The sequence below is a fragment of the Mytilus edulis genome, chromosome 2 (genome assembly GCF_963676685.1).
Source record: "Mytilus edulis chromosome 2, xbMytEdul2.2, whole genome shotgun sequence".
Classification (NCBI taxonomy): domain Eukaryota; kingdom Metazoa; phylum Mollusca; class Bivalvia; order Mytilida; family Mytilidae; genus Mytilus; species Mytilus edulis.
In genome coordinates, this window is record NC_092345.1 from 36988831 (window position 1) to 37006000 (window position 17170).

Sequence of the window (17170 nt, forward strand, 5' to 3'; positions counted from 1 at the left end):
CACAGCAAGAAAATTCTGCACCCAAATTCAGACTTCAGCTGGCCTCTAAACAAAAATGTGTACTAATTCAGTGAAAATGGACGTCATACTAAACTCCTAAACATTATAATATAAAAAACAAAAATAAAAAAACCAGACAAGACTATGTAACAAAGCCAGACTTGGGACAGGCACAAAAATGTGGCAGGTTAAACTTGTTAGTGAGATCTCCCCCCTCCCCCTACAACTCTAGCCAATGTAGTTTAAACAAATAACTGAATGTAATTTGTGACTTTTAGGGCTGTTCGCAATATTTTTCCTGAGCTTGAGACTAAAAGTATAACTTAACAAAAGAAACTCAAGGCATCTTTTTAATGAATGAGCAGTTATTATATCCATCAGGATTGTATTTACAGTCTTTAATATTACTGTTTTAATTTTAGTTATTGCAGTAGTTTCAAAAATGAATTTTGATTCTAGTGAAAGCCTGTTCCCCTTCAAAGTCATACTAAAGACTTGGAAACTTCTCTGGTAGCCTTTCACCCATCAAGGTCACACCAAAGTCTTGGAAACTTCTCTGGTAGCCTTTCACCCCTTTAGGTCACACCAAAGTCTTGGAAACTTCTTTTTAGCCTGTCACCCTTCAAGGTCACATACAAGTCTTGGAAACTTCTCTTATAGCCTTTTACCCTTCAAGGTCACACACAAGTCTTGGAAACTTCTCTGGTAGCCTTTCACCCCTTTAGGTCACACCAAAGTCTTGGAAACTTCTCTTATAGCCTGTCACCCTTCAAGGTCACACCAAAGTCTTGGAAACTTCTCTTGTAGCCTGTCACCCTTCAAGGTCACATACAAGTCTTGGAAACTTCTCTTGTAGCCTGTCACCCTTCAAGGTCACACCAAAGTCTTCTCTGTAAACACATATATATAAGTTATACAGACTTATTGTCTAATCATAAATTAAGTTAACACAGTAAGTTACAGATTATACCCACTTTTCCATTTATCTATGTGTATATTGTTTTTCATTTCAGATCATGTACAGATATAATATGCTGTTTGTTATTTATAGTTTTCTTTACTGGTATGATCATTTGCACCGTAATTGGTAAGTAGTATTACAGTTAGTTCATTCTGAAGACATATCAGGAAAAGGTATCCATACATTTTGTTTCCTGTTTTTTCTTCTTTTCCTCTTTATATATATAAAAAAAGAAGATGTGATACGATTGCCAATGAGGCAACTCTTCACACAAGAGACCAAATGACACAGAAATTAACAACTATAAGTCACCTTACAGCCTTTAACAATGACTATAAGTTGGTCATCCTTGATTTTAGCTGAATGGATAATTTCCTTCATTTCTTAAATAAAGGACATGTTGTGAACTTTTATTTAAATAAATGTGTTATATTAACCATATATTCTTATTTTAAAGATGTTTTGGTCGCTGGCCTAACCTTCAGTCCCTTTGCTTTTTTTAAAAGTGCACGGTAGACCCATGACTCATCTAAATTTCACATGGAATTTAATTTAAATATTATACATTTAGATCCTTGGTAATTTTATGACCTCATAGTAAAATAGATAATGGTAAAAGATATATATATATAAATAAACTCATCATAGATAGATTAAATGCTTAAAATTCATGATTTCCATATGTAACTATTTAAAGAATGAGGTAATATAAGTTCTGAAACAGGAAGTTAAATACAATCCATGACATCATAATAAATGTTACGTTTTAACATGTGTAAGTTAAGAACAAAAAACTCTATGCATGTTTTCTTCTTTAAATTGTTATGTAACAGTAACCAAATTTCTTGCTTGTTCATTTTGCACATTTTTTTCACATTGTGCATAACAGTGACTGATATTATAGGTTTGCTTAGAAACAGAAAAATTCGTATTTTTATCTATATTACAAGTCTTTCAAGTTTTAACATAGCTAAATATTCTTATAGATACACAAAACAGTCACATTATATATCAACAGATAAAAGTCGTCATTTAAAAAAAATGTAAAATTTATAGAAATAGTGCATTCTACGTCTACAAAAAGTCCATTTAAAAAATTGAACAATTATAAGTGAAAGTAGGGTTTCAACTTATGGTCAAACCTGCATGTTTTTGAGTTTTTATTTTTTTATGTTTTTTTATCCCTAATTTCCATTCTAGAGTTTACTAAAATTAGAAGTAAACTATTTTATATTACAGGATACACAAGAGGTGATCCCTATAAGCTTATCTTACCAACAGATTCCAAAGGACAAATTTGTGGTTATGATGCAGTGTAAGTTATAATAGTATATGTTTGCAGGTGTAATGCCATCAAATCATAGTACGTCACATCTATGGTTGAAAAAAATATTCCCTTAAATTTGACAGTTGTAGGAGGTTACAAGAGCACAATTATTCATAATGCATTTCCCATAGGTTACCGAGTGGTGTTCTGTATTTTATTTCTTGAAGACTACACAAACTAGGGAAATTGGGTAGCAGTTCCTGTTACTAGAAATGCCAGTGTTGCATAACAACCAAAGAAATATATATATATATATGGTCATGTGGCAAAACATTGACTTTAAATGCAGTTGTTTTCACTTAATGAATTTCACAGCTACTTATATGAACATACAGAAATATATTTTCTTCGGTTGTATAATTTGGTCTGCTAAAGACATTCAAAGACAAACTGAATATATACCAAATAAAATCAGGCTACATTAACTGTTAAAGGTAGCTATTAAATACAGTAATAAATAACTTATGACTTGGCAATTAGATCAATGACTTTGAAGACATATCTGCATAATCCATATTTTCTTGTAACTGGTCAGTTGATATGATTCACTCTAAAAAAAATATTTTAATGTTGCACATTCTTCATGTGTCTGTCCCCAGTTAGGAGCCTGTAGTTCTGCAGCCAGTTGTAGGAACATGTCATTAACCTAATGTGTCATTAAGTCTTCATTAGCCTAATGCATCATAAGGGCTTAATGAAGACTTAATGACACATTAGGTTAATGACACGTTCGTACAACTGGCTGCAGTGGTTGTTGTTGGTTCATGTTTGTCATGTTTTTTCTTTTTTTTATAAATTATTTGTTTCATAAATTAGGCAGTTAGTTTTCTAATTGATTTATTTCAAATTTTTGATGTCGAGGCCTTTATAGCTAACCATATGGTATGGATTTTCTCATTGTTGAAGACTGAAATGTTGCCTGTAATTGTTTGAATACACTCCATTTGAACTTTGGTGAATAGTTGTGTCCCTGGTAATCATACCACTTCTCCTTATTTTTTTAACGATCTTTTTTTCTTTTCACAGAGTAAAAGACAAACCATATTTAATGTACTTTGACATATCAACATGTGCACAAATGGGTGCTGCTGCGGCTGTTAGTGGATGTCCCACACCTGCGGTATGTATTTTTGGATATATGCATCATTTGATGTGAGCCACTGTGAATGGAATCTATAAAAGATATGTATGAGTATAGTTGATTCTTAATTTCATGGCTTGAGGTACAAGTATAACCAGAAAATCCCAGAAATTTGATACCTAAGTAACTAGAATTCTGTTGTAATATTTCAAGTCATTTCATCATACTGTGAATCCATTTATTTTGGAGTGTACCAATTCCCATGGATTAAGGAAAAAATTGTATTTTTGGGGATATTTAAATTTTTATCATTGAATTTTTTCATTGATTTTCAAAGGATTTATAATGCCTCTTTTCCCAAATGAATACCTCTTTTTATAACTCATTTATCTACCTAGTATAAATAAAGTAGAAATCAGATCTTCTTTTTGCTTAGTTTGTGCATATTTACAAAGCATTAAAAGTCTGTTGTTTTTTTTTAAAAGAATATATACATGCATATACAATAACACTACACATGAAAAACAAGCTAATTATATAACATTCTAAATATACACAAACTGGTTGACTATGAATATTTAGCAATCAATAAGACAATCCTATTACATGACTATTACAATTTATAGCTTTGAAGTCTAATGTACTTTGATTTACCAACTCATATTTTTTTCCAGGTGTGTCGAGCAGCTTGTCCAACCAGTTACTATGTATATATAGAGACAAAGGCGGCAGCACTTGGAGGCTTATCACAGTCTGAAGTGGACAAGATGATTTGTAAAGACTGGGCCACAACACAACCTTCCACCACTTCTACCCCTGTAGGTTATCAGCATCTAAATATTATTGTTAAGAAATACTGAAGATTTTTCTTTTTCTTTCAACAATGATTTAATTATTATTCTAATATGACGTGCTTCTTTCGCTTTGTAAACAACACTGTGATAAAATTCTCGATAAATCTATACTAAGTACAGACTCAGAGATATACATAATAATGGATGTTACAATGTAACTTCCCACACAAATCTATATGTATTGGAACCTATTTGCAAAGGGTTTGCAGATTATATTGTTTTAAAAATAGCAATAAAAAAAGACAAAAGAACTTATATTCTCATTGTGATGCATAATAAAAAAACATGTAAATTAAAAATGACAAATATTGGGTTTAAGAATTAAAAGAATTAAACATATTTTTTTTTAGCGGTTATTCACAAAATAATCCATGCAAACTGCAGATTTATTAGAATATTTGAGCTTTATCTAACTGGGAGTAAAAAAAAACCAGCCACACACATGGCATACCCACCCTTGCTTCAGTTTTTTAATGACTGTATTTGTCCTATAGAATCTAAATAATTCATGGAAGCCATAGATTTGTTGTAATTAAACTATAGCTTGACTGGTATTTTTCGCAAATACCCCTCCATATCATGATATGTCTGTTTAAAATTTTACTGTTTTCTATCATTTATGGGTAGACTTTACATAGATAAATTCAGCCGTATTTGACGTGAAACTGTTCTTATGTATCCCGTCATACTTTGAACCACACCATTATTTTATTTATTATTATTACTTTTACTGTTAAGTCTGTTTTTGTTATATCAACTTTACGTAAGTCTTCATTTATGTATGCCGTCATACGACAAAATTATTTTTATGTCTACCTGTGCGAATTTCAAACGCGCATTTTTAAACCAATAATGAAACCTTCTATCATTATGGGTAGACTTTACATAGATAAATTCAGCCGTATAAGAAAAGCAAAATGAGAATGTTTAATTAATGTATGCCTTTTTGTGCTTCTTTGTTACATTTGTTGTTTATGTAGAGATATTAAGATGATAACACAATATTGACTGTTGTACCCCTATTTTTGACATTTTTACTCTTTGAGTATGTTTATTTTGTTCATGCATCGTTGACAATTTAATGGAATTTGATGTGACTGTCATATAAGTGAGAGGTTTAGCTAGCTATAAAACCAGGTTCAATCCACCATTTTCTACATTAGAAAATGCCTGTACCAAGTCAGGAATATGACAGTTGTTACCCATTCGTTTGATGTGTTTGGACTTTTGATTTTGCCTTTTGATTTTTGATTTTCCTTTTTGAATTTTCCTCGGAGTTCGGTATTTTTGTGTTTTTACTTTTTCCTCTTTTCATTGTCTATCCCAAAATTATAATTCAGTTATAGACTTTTTATATATAAAAAAAATATATATCTATTTCTTTGAATTTCTATTTAAAACTTTTCTAATATTGCATCATAAAAACAAAATGATTTTTTTTCGTGGGTATTCACACTTTTCTAATGTAAATGAAGCACCAGACAAAAGATAAAAAAAAAAGAGGAAAACAATAATATAACCATTTTACAAAAGCGCTTTCAAGGCATGAAACAGTACCTAGGCTTCAGGGATAATAAACCATGATGACTCGTATAAGGTTTAAATCTTCTAGAGGAAATGAAAATCACTTAAGGTGGTTCATAAAACAAAAGAGAGATAACTGTAAAAATAAGCTGAATGTTTTAATCACCTTCTATTATTGAGGAAATATTAAGCTTCTCAATGATCAAAATCAAATGATGTAGAAATGAATAAACTAAATGGCTTTTATCTCTATACTCCTATGAAACATATATGATAAATTTTTACAATTATATTTGCAGTCTGACATTCAAGCTTTTATAGACGATGATGACTGTGCGCCATATTATATGGATTCAACAGGAGGTAAGTTGTGACCTTTGATTTATATTGAAGGTCGTCATGCGTAATACCATGCAGTATAATATGAGAATGAACCTTTTTATGTTTGTGATAGGGTCAGTTTAAGAGGAACCACTAATGGTAAGTTAATGATTTTTGGTATGCATTTGTAAAAACATGGGTACATCTCAGAAAAATGTGGCCCATCCCAAGTTTTGCGTGGTTTATATGTAAAGTGTTGCTATTCAAATTTCATTACTTGCATTTTCTTTTGAGATTGGGTACAGGTGAGACATATCTCTGTGTCAACAATTTATTAATGTGCTAGTTCACAAGGTAGTATCACTTGGTATGACTCATAAATCTCATATTTGTAAATTGTTCTTTGGCTGAAGTTTTCTGCAAAAATTGAAAGGCCAGTGGAAGAAATATTTTGAACAATATTAAAACTTTCATGATATAGATGATCCTACCAAGATGACCAAATGATGAAATGGTTTAATTTTGAAAATTTGGCATGTGCAGAACTGATGGACAAATTGAAAATTCAATATTATGGTTGGAGGGTTATTACTTGGTACCAAAGTAGTATTCTTGTTGTCCTTGTGAAAAGAAATATGACTGCTGATTAAAGGCGGAGATTTAATTTAGAATTAAACCTGGATGACAATGTTTTTATGCAGCTTAATTTTTATTTTCAGTGGTGAACAGATGTGTGCCATCTATATTTAAAACAATTACAGATTATGCAACAGAATTGTATTATACGGATAGTAGTGGAAATAATCGTACTCTTAAAACAAGCAGTGGGACCGAGGTTACTGGTACATTGATGAGTGAGGCAAGCTAGTAAGTATTCAAAAGAACTTTATACTTGTTAATTGCTGTGTCACTTTGGTCTCTTGTGGAGAGTTGTCTCATTGGCAATCATACCATATCTTCTTTTTTTAAATTTAAAATTCTTGATTTTTTCCCTGATATATTTTGTCATAGATGTTCTTTTATGTTAAAGTTTTTAAAGTGAATTTTATTGAGAAAATATATTATTTTAGAAAATATGAAATTATTTATATTTTCTCATGTTTGAGGACAAACATATTGGAGAAGGGGGGAATTTGTCATAGATGTTCGTTTATGTTAAAGTTTTTAAAGTGAATTTCATATTTTCTTTTGTAATAATTTAAACCTGTATTAACTTGTGGTTTGGTTTAGACAGGTTTAGATGTGCCTTAGAATGAAACATTTTGAAGCCTTAATTTTAATACTGCTTAATATTTAATCTTATAATTCCATGATAATTTGTCAAGTTATTTTAAACAGGTGCACTCTATTGCATGCATAGGCCAAATTCATCTCGCAGTTTAATGCAAAACAAAAAAAAATATTTTGTTTTGATCATAAGACTCACATTAATCAATTATCTTATTTTCTTCATAATTCTTGTTGAATATAGTAAAAAGAAATGTTCAAAATCACAAGGTAGTAACCACACTTAGTCAAGAAAAATTTTTAAATAAATTTTATTTGTTTATTTAAGATCTACACTATCTTAAGTTTAAATGAAAATAACATTTTAGAATATTTATAAGTTTTGTCAATTTTTTTATCCCTTTTATAAAAAAAATCAGAAATATGTCAAAACAAATTAATTTTAGATGCAGATCTGTCACCAAATTTTGTTTTTGTCTGTTCCAACAGTTAAATGAAATGGAAATCTTATTTCATCATTATTGATTTTTTATTGCAGTTACTTGGCCAAATTTTATTCTGCAGTGCAGCATATTGAAATGGTATTTAAAGATGTAGTAGCATCTGGTTACCTAATTCTGATGTAAGTATAGTTGATAGTTGAAGGTACTTAAAATTGTTGCCTTTGGTATCTTTTGCAAGTCTCTTCGTATCTTTGGCTTCTCTTGGTAGCTTTGTGTTCTCTTGAAGTCAATAAGGTGGTACATAACACTACAGGGAGATAACTCTGTAAAATTCAGCTGAACGTTTTAATCATGTTCTATTTGTAAGGAAATATTAAGTTTCTCAATGGTAATAATTAGCGTTTGACAATTGCTATATATCCAATGAAATATTTTGTAAAGTGTGTGGTTCAAGTTGTTTTGAAATTTTTGTATTTTTGTAAAAGGGTCAAATTAAATATTTTGTCAAAATTTAAAGAAAATCAAAAGAGCAAATTAATTTTTGTCTAAGTATTTGGTACCACCTTAAAGAGGGTGGTAAAGGGTTATTTTCATGCAACGTGATCGCCGTTTTTTATTTGACGTTCAACATGTTTTTATTTTTTATTTGACGTTCAGACGTGCAAGACATATGCCTCATTCAACGTGTTCTGCTTATTTAATGTAACATGCTTTGTTATTTTCAAATGCTCATTTTGCGTGCTTGGTATTTTTCAAATAAAATACGAACACTTTGCAGGGATCGTCAAGAAATACTTTTTTAAAAGCCATAAACCATTTATATCATAAATGTGTATACTAAATCAGAAATATCAAGTAAAATAGAGAGTTTATTTATACAAGAAAACAGTGACTCAGTCACAAAAGGTTCACATCAAAGTGCAACGTTCATGCCAGAAATTATTTCACGTTCAACGTGCAGTTATGTCTTATTTCACATTTTTTTCGTGCAAGCAACCCCCCTTTACCACCCACCCTCCTTAAAATACACTAAATTTTAAATTATCCGAAAAGATCATTTGCAATTATGATTAATATGTTTCAGTGAGTGTTGCTGTACTTATTTTGATTTATCTTTTACCTAATTTGTTATCAAAATCTGTAAACTTGGACATTTTTGGAAAATTGCAACAGAAAAAATTTTGAAAAAATAAAACCTCAAAATTCAATTTTTGATTTGCATTAGTTATAATGTACTTTTTCTTGAAATAGTAATAATAATAGTACAAAAATTGCAATAGATACATGCACAGTGTCAAAATTTTCATTAATTATCGATATTGCAGTTTCATTGGAATGGGAACAGTATTTGCCTTCCTATGGATTGTGATAATGAGGTGGATAACAGGAGCTATGGTGTGGATCAGTATCTTCATGGTCATTGGACTTTTGGGATTTGGTAAGTAATTGTATTTTACAAACTGCTTTTTAAGAGAGAGGCAAAAGACTCACACTCATTAGTTGAGAACAAAAAGACAATGCCACAACTAGCAAAACTATCAAAATCCAAACAACAGTATACAAACACAACATATAAACCAAAGACAGAGCAACACATTTTGAGTTTTAAGTTGGGATTATCCACAGGGGTGCTCTCAACATGGGTTTTTAGGTACAGATGTGCAGCTGGGATCTAAAAAACACCCCCATTCATCTATTGTAGTGTTGTGAAATACTGACCCATACACATATTTCAAGGCAAAATCATAACTTATTCATATATTTCTCAGTTATCACATATTATTTTTTTACATCCTGACTTAATTTTAAATGATAAAACAAAAATCTATCCATTGACATATTACCTTGGTGAAATCGCAACTCATTGATATATTTGATGTGTCAAAAAGGGAACCATTTTAGCGGCACATCTGTATATACCTTCATATAGGAAGAGACCCCCACCCCCGTGTGAATATCTTCAACAATACATCATTGGAGTTATAATCAAGTATTTTTTTTATCAGCAAATGATTATTTTTATATTCAAGGCTTTAAATCGGATAACATGTACATTTTATCTAATTATATTTTTATATAAGAATTTGAAAAGTTGAATGTTGTTAAACCTAAAGGCAGTTTGAAACAAAATTTACTTGAGACTAACCTTTTGGTTGTCTTTCTTTCTAAAGTTTATTTTATGTTTCAATCTAACATATATAATTTGCCACACTACAGAAATTGAATAGTTTCAAAATTTAATGGTGTGGCCCACAACAAGTCTAAGAGAGAGCTTATCCTCCGACATGTTTTGTTTCTGCCTTGAACCTTTAGAAAAACATCATTTTAAAATCTCTAGGAGTAGGGGTTTAATTGAAATCTACTTGTCTGTCCATTTGTTTGTTTGTCTTGTCCAACATAAATTTTTCAAGTAATGCCTAACCTCATATTAGTAGGTCAGTGACTTCCTAAAAAATACTATTTTTATACCTGCACCATCATTTAAGGGCATACAATACAGTTTTGAACTGTATTTACAGTTTGGTGAAAATTTCCATATAGGCTATTTTTTGCCTGATTAAATCAAATATGTAATAAACAATATAAACTCCATGTGCTACTTTTTGAGTTAAATGAGGTCGAAATTTTGTATATTTGCTCAAAATTTGGATTTGTGGTTGTATTTTTCTTTTCGAAAGAAAGACATAACGTTTTTGTTTTAAAAGATAAACACAAATTGTTTTTTGTTAAATAATTTGTAATTTCTGTTCTTTATAAGTATCCTAAAAATTTATGCATTTTTCATTCAGAAATAACTTATATTTATCAAATGGTCATGAATTGAGAATAAAACGTCATTTTTTGCTGTATATTTATCAAAATTAAAGAAATTGCACTATTTACAGTTTTATAAAATTTGGTCCACGTAATCTCCATGGAAAATGAAACAAAATGTCGTTTTAAAAAATAGGGGTCCATGCACTCGTTTTCAAATTAAATCAGTTTGAATGATAAAAATCAGTCGAAAAATGCATCTTTTCCTGATATGTCACAGTTTGACGTCATGAAAAAAAGCATTTTACGTTATCAATGTCATTACCTCCCCTGTAACTGTATTGTATGCCCTTCAGGGGGCATTTATTAGGGTTACCCTTGTCCGTTCATCTGTCTGTCTGAAAATAAGTTACTGATTTCTGATTTTAGTTTGTTTCAACCAAATGTTATGAATCTTACACACAATGCTGTATACACAAATTTAAATTAAAACACAGATCAAGTTCAAATTTGGGTGGCATTACTTTTACCTTTCTCGAGATATGCTCCTTTATAACATTACCTACAAGTGGTAGCATCATCTGTGGTCCATGAACACATTCTCCATATATTCATTTCAGCTTTTTAAGAACAGTTATTAGATTGACTTTTTGTTTGTTGTAGGTGCCTATTGGTGTTTTACAAAATATTATGAAATAAAGAATACGAATGTTGTGAGTGAATGGGGATTTGATGAAGCTTTTGCACTAAATTTTTCCTATTATCTGCGGCTGAAAGAAACTTGGCTGGCTTTTGGTAAGTTGATTGACAAGATGCTGATTACAAATAACCTGAAATTATTTAACGCTGTAGAACTTTTGACAAAATATCAAATTTTCTTTAAAATAACTTTGACACCTTGATTGCAAGAGTCTGATTTTGATTCTGGTCTGGTAACTGTTTTACATATGGTCTGTTTACTAGGACATCAACCAATGAAGTTTCCATTTCCAAATTTTTGAAGGTATTTATTAACACAACGAAATTTGAGGATTCCGGTAAAATTTGATAATTAGCTATCAAGTGTCAAATCAATTTTGAATTATTTTATGTAAAAGACATGTCTATTAAACCGAAATTGGTATCTGAAGTGTACATTTAACATAAGATGGTAGACCAAGGCTAATTAGACACAACTTCTAACCATAGCAGTTAATTTTTAACAATACACACAGACAAGTCTAAGACTCTTTTCACATAAAATTTTTCAATAAAAAAAAAAGTTGTTGCTTATAATGAAATATTGATATGCCATTCAAGTATTTTATATTCGTAAGAAATGTTGATAAAAAAGTAGCTACTTATGTTGGTTCTGTTGATTTTGTTGATTTAGCTATTAATTTTGTTTATTTTGCATTACATATATGCATTTGTAAGGAAAACAAAAGTACCACCTTTTCATTACAAAAACCTACATCAGCATAATGAAAATCTTTTTTTTTTTTAATTTTTCAGCTTGTACGACATCAACATTCCTGGCTATATTTCTCTTCCTTTTGTTGATATTAGCCAGTAGAATTTGTCTGGCTATTGAATTGATCAAAGAGGGAAGCAGGTAATTAGATAATGTCATAAGAGGTCAAGGCACGCCATCTGGTACTGTTCACAGTGTTTTTTTAACCAAGTAAAATAAATTCTTAAAAAACAAAAATATTTTTCCCATCTGACTCATGTACAAATTCAAATTATTCAGTTCCTCATACAAACTCAAATTATTCAGTTCCTCATACAAACTCAAATTGTTCAGTTCCTCTGTGATTAATTAATCCAATTACTTCATTTCTAAATAGGAAATTAAAAAATATCAGCTTTTAGGGTTTTCTGGTTAAAACAAATGTTCAATTTCTCGAAAAACTCTCAACATGAGCATGATGAGGTATAAAAATAGACCTTTTTCCATGGCTGCTAATTAAAATTTAAACAGATTTGCACCCTTTCCAAGAAAGTTATTATATTATGCATATTGTTTTTGTTGTGTCAATTCTGCCTGATAATAAAACATTAATTTTAAACATATTTTAAATTTGTTTGAGCATTTGTTACCAGTATATACACGTAATTGATTTCTATTGTAGAGCAATTGGAAACATGATTTTTACTCTGTTTTGGCCTATAATTCCATTCCTGTTACAGATCTGTCTGCTCATTTACATGGGATTCAGTTGTGCGTATCCTTTTTTATAAAGTTTGCTGAAAGAGTACTGTGAATTGATTTTTATTCAGGGAGTACTAATAATCAGGTTGCATTTTAAAAAAAAACTACGTGTTTTTTGGAAAAGAGGGGCGAAAGATACCAGAGGGACAAACTCATAAACCGAAAATAAACTGACAACACCATGGCTAAAATGAAAAGGACAAACAGACAAACAATAGTACACATGACACAACATAGAAAACTAAACAATAAACAACACAAACCCCACCAAAAACTAGGAGGGATCTCAGGTGCTCCGGAAGGGTAAGCAGATCCTGCTCCATATACACCAGTAGTTTTTTTGTACAATTTTAAAATCTTTAAAACATTTTTTTGTGAAAAGACTAGTAAATGTCTTCCTTAACCCAGCAAAGATACATTGCTTCTATGGGAAATTCAGAATTTTACTCTAATTCAACCAATGTGACGGCTAATGGAGTGGACTACTATCTATCCAGAACACCATGTACTCCTGATGTAAGTATACATAACTAAAGTTTTTAATTTTTACTAGGTTCTCTTCTTTCCAAGATAAAACATACAATTGTGTTTAATCTTACAAAATCTACTTTTTAAATAGCTATTACTTTTTCTGTATTAATGGAGAATATATTTGGCAACTAAAAGTTGACATTAGCAACAAAAAATCTTGAATTGAGACTTTAAAGCATTGGTTAACTAAAAAAACAGTGATATTTTGATTTAAAAACATTTTACATCAAATTTATGAAAAATAACAGGAATAACTAACCAATACTAGACAGTAGTTAGTTGGAAGGAAAAATACCGTATGAAGTAGTTTACATAAATCCAATAATTTATGAATATCGACTGGTATCAATATCTTCTTCTTATCTTGCAGCAAATCTGGACTATACTTCTAGTCTTCAATGTTTAATTTTATTTTTCCAATACTCACACAAACCATAACTCTTCCTTTCTTATTTTCTCTCTTTCCTGATGTCTTTCTTACAGACGGTAAGTTTTCTGCAAATATTTCCACTGCATGGAAATTGCATTAATCGCTTGTTTAAACGGCACCTTACATAGTTTTAGATATCATCTAAGGCAATTTTCCTCCTCCAGTAATGGTAGTCATTTTTTATTATTTACTATTCTGTATGGAGGCTTACAGTTCTGACAATTTTACATTATTTGTAATGTCCTAAAAATGAGATTTTATTCAGCCTTTTGCCATCATGTGGAAACTATAGTTTATTTCGTTTACAGCTGGTTATTTCAATCAGGAACTGGTATTTTGGTTCTTGCTTGATTTGAATCATTCATTTTGGATGTAAATTTCAGTTACAAAAATGTTGTGATTGTGTGGTTGCAACTCCTGCAAGCAAAATTAACCTTAAACATTTTTGTATGTTTTGTTGTGTCCTGCAGGCAAAATTTACCTTATATGGTTTTGACTGTTCTTCAGTTTGTCTATCATGCAAAGTTCTATTTTGTTTATCATGCAAAGTTTACCTTTATGGTTTGACTGTTCTGTTTAACTTTCAAGCAAAGTTCATCTTAGATAGTTTTGACTGTTCTATTTTGTCCTTTGGACAATGTTCACCTTTAATGGTTTTGACTGTTCTATTTTGTCCTTCAGGCAAAGTTCACTTTAATGGTTTTGACTGTTCTGTTTTGTCCTTCAGGCAAAGTTTACCTTAAATGGTTTTGACTGTTCTGTTTTGTCCTTCAGGCAAAATTTACCTTAAATGGTTTTGACTGTTCTGTTTTATCTTTCAGACAAAGTTTACCATAGAAATTTTTGACTGTTCTGTTTTTGACTTCCAGTATTTTGATTTTTATGCTGTCAAACATTTTTTTTTTGCTTCTAAGTGCAAGCATAACTGATGAAGGCTATTCCAGAACATTTCATGCGCATAGAAATAGATTTGAAAAATTAATATTTTGATATATGAGTGGCTTTTAGACATCTCAAAGATGAATATTAGGCTTATTTTTCATTGTGTATTCATAATTTTGAAGCAGTAATTTTACACAAGTTTGCATGTTTATTTTAGTTTTGTTGAAAAATAAACTTTATAACACTGAAAAAAGAGGAAACATTAAAATTACTGATTTATCAATATATGTTAACATAATATGAAATAACAGTTTTGATATTTGTCAACACCCACTTATTAATAAGACAAGGCAAACAATCACTTGTTTTGTAAAAAAAATTGCCTGAATTTCTTAATAGATTTGTTTTCTCTCTGTCTATTTCTTTTACAAAAAAATCAAATTTTTTTTCCTTTCTTATTTTCCCACTCTTGCTGAATGTCTTCTTACTTACATTTTTCTTAAATTTATGTATAATGTGGAAATATTTAATATAATCAAATTCTGTAAAATATTATTTTTTTTTTTATAGAGTTCAACAGCTGGACAACTGTGTGACTTTGTGAAATATGGAGGTGAAGAGTAAGTAATACACCAGAAATCATTTCTTTTGCAACAAAGCAGGGCATTAATGGTGGAAGTATAGTCAAACTACTGTATAAATAGCCTGTCAACACTGAGGTTGAGAGTTTGAATCCCACATGGCAGGTGTGCTCGACTCCAATCTTAATGGAATCAGATTGTCAGTTTCCTACCAATGTTTGGTAGTTCTTTCTGCACAATAGCTCCCTCCATCAATAAAAATATTGACAGCCAAGAGATAGCACTATAGTGCTGAATGAAAGAGGTGCTAAACACCAATCAATTAATCTATCAATCATCACAAATCAATTCTATTTGAATTTTACTAAAAGTTTTTGATACATTGTAAGGTATTGAAATCAAGATTGCTCACCTAAAACTTCAGGTGAAATTAACTTAGATTTCCTCATGAGCAGTTTGAATTTGAATTTTTATGTCCAATAATTCTTCAAAAGAGATGTAAATAGACCACTTGGAAGACAATTGGTTAATACATACTATTTTTTGTGGTATTCATAATTTCCTTCTCAAATTTGTCCAGTTTTGTTGTAAGCTGCAGTTACAATTACACTTTTCTGTTGTATATAATCTATGGTGAATTGATTATATTAAGAAGTCCACCACACTTTTATTGCTGTTATAAAACTTTGGTATGCGAGGAACAAATCTATTGAAAGAGAAATAATGAGTGAGGAGAAAGATACCAAAGGAACATTTAACCCCGCCACATTATTTATGTATGTGCTTGTCCCAAGTCAGGAGCCTGTAATTCAGTGGTTGTCTTTGTTTATGTGTTACATATTTGTTTTTCGTTCATTTTTTTACATAAATAAGGCCGTTGGTTTTCTCGTTTGAATTGTTTTATATTGTCTTATCGGGGCCTATTATAGCTGACTATGCGGTATGGGCTTTGCTCATTGTTGAAGGCCGTACGGTGACCTATAGTTGTTAATGTCTGTGTCATTTTGGTCTTTTGTGGATAGTTGTCTCATTGGCAATCATACCACATCTTCTTTTTTATATATTCAAACTCACAAGTAGAAAACAAACTTAGGCCATGGCCAAATTAGAAAAACCATTCAAAGACAAATAAACAACACAGTATACAAAACACAATGTAGAAAACTAAAGAATGAACAAAACGGATTACTATTTATCATATCCATATGCCCTTGATAATATACACCGTGCAATTATAAGTTATAGAAAATACAGATGTACTTGTAGAGCAATATTCCTTTTAAAGTCTGACATTAAAATCAACGGCAGATGACAAACTCAAGATATGCCATCAATAGTGTTTATCATCATTATCTCCTCAAGTAGTTACTTATTTTAAGATTGTATCTGGTTGAATACTGGGGATTAGTTTTTTTCCTGGTTTTAAGTTTTCATAGCTACAAAAAATCTTGTATTTTTGTTGATATTTAATTTTGTGGTTTGCCAAAAGAAAATTCTTAATTCATTGTAAATTTTCAATTGTTTCCACCGTACCCATGAAATACATGAAAATTCATTTGTATCCAAAAATATTAATGTATCTACAATATCTGAATTTTCTTTGGAATAAGACACAAAATTTACTTAAAAATAATATCACATGAATATTATAAAATGATTCCACAACAGTAAATTTAAATGATTTTTTTTATTTCCAGATACATCATACCTGTATTAGTATTTATGTTATTCATGTTTCTGTGGGTGATGAACTTTATTGTTGCTCTGGGTCAGATGACTCTTGCTGGATCATTTGCTTCATATTACTGGGCATTTGAGAAGCCCAAAGACATTCCAGCTTTCCCACTTACTGCAGCTTTCTATAGAAGTTTGAGGTGAGTTACTTCCCTTGTATAGAGTATCTTATAAAATTGTGCTATTTCATCAACTAAAATTTGTATCTATAACTTTTCTAAACTTTTAATTGAATTTCAATGAAACTTTCATGTTTAGTAAGTAAATTTTTTATGGGTTTTCTCATAAAAAGCAAGGACTTTGCTATATCATTGTAAACTATAACA

The 17170-nt window shown here is 30.4% G+C and overlaps 1 protein-coding gene across 4 annotated transcripts in view; it reads left to right on the forward strand.

The window, feature by feature from the left end:
• The window catches only part of LOC139512102 (choline transporter-like protein 2), a 49638-nt gene that overhangs the window by 22678 nt on the left and 9790 nt on the right, over positions 1 to 17170 (forward strand). For all 4 annotated transcript variants that reach the window (XM_071299489.1, XM_071299487.1, XM_071299488.1 and 1 more), the window contains 14 exons: positions 1014 to 1087; positions 2201 to 2276; positions 3315 to 3408; positions 4044 to 4187; positions 6047 to 6110; positions 6788 to 6935; positions 7834 to 7917; positions 9064 to 9176; positions 11156 to 11287; positions 11987 to 12086; positions 12607 to 12699; positions 13100 to 13202; positions 15100 to 15149; positions 16808 to 16984. In XM_071299489.1, the coding sequence (XP_071155590.1) occupies positions 1014 to 1087; positions 2201 to 2276; positions 3315 to 3408; positions 4044 to 4187; positions 6047 to 6110; positions 6788 to 6935; positions 7834 to 7917; positions 9064 to 9176; positions 11156 to 11287; positions 11987 to 12086; positions 12607 to 12699; positions 13100 to 13202; positions 15100 to 15149; positions 16808 to 16984 (1452 nt within the window). The remainder of the gene's footprint in view (positions 1 to 1013; positions 1088 to 2200; positions 2277 to 3314; positions 3409 to 4043; positions 4188 to 6046; positions 6111 to 6787; positions 6936 to 7833; positions 7918 to 9063; positions 9177 to 11155; positions 11288 to 11986; positions 12087 to 12606; positions 12700 to 13099; positions 13203 to 15099; positions 15150 to 16807; positions 16985 to 17170) is intronic.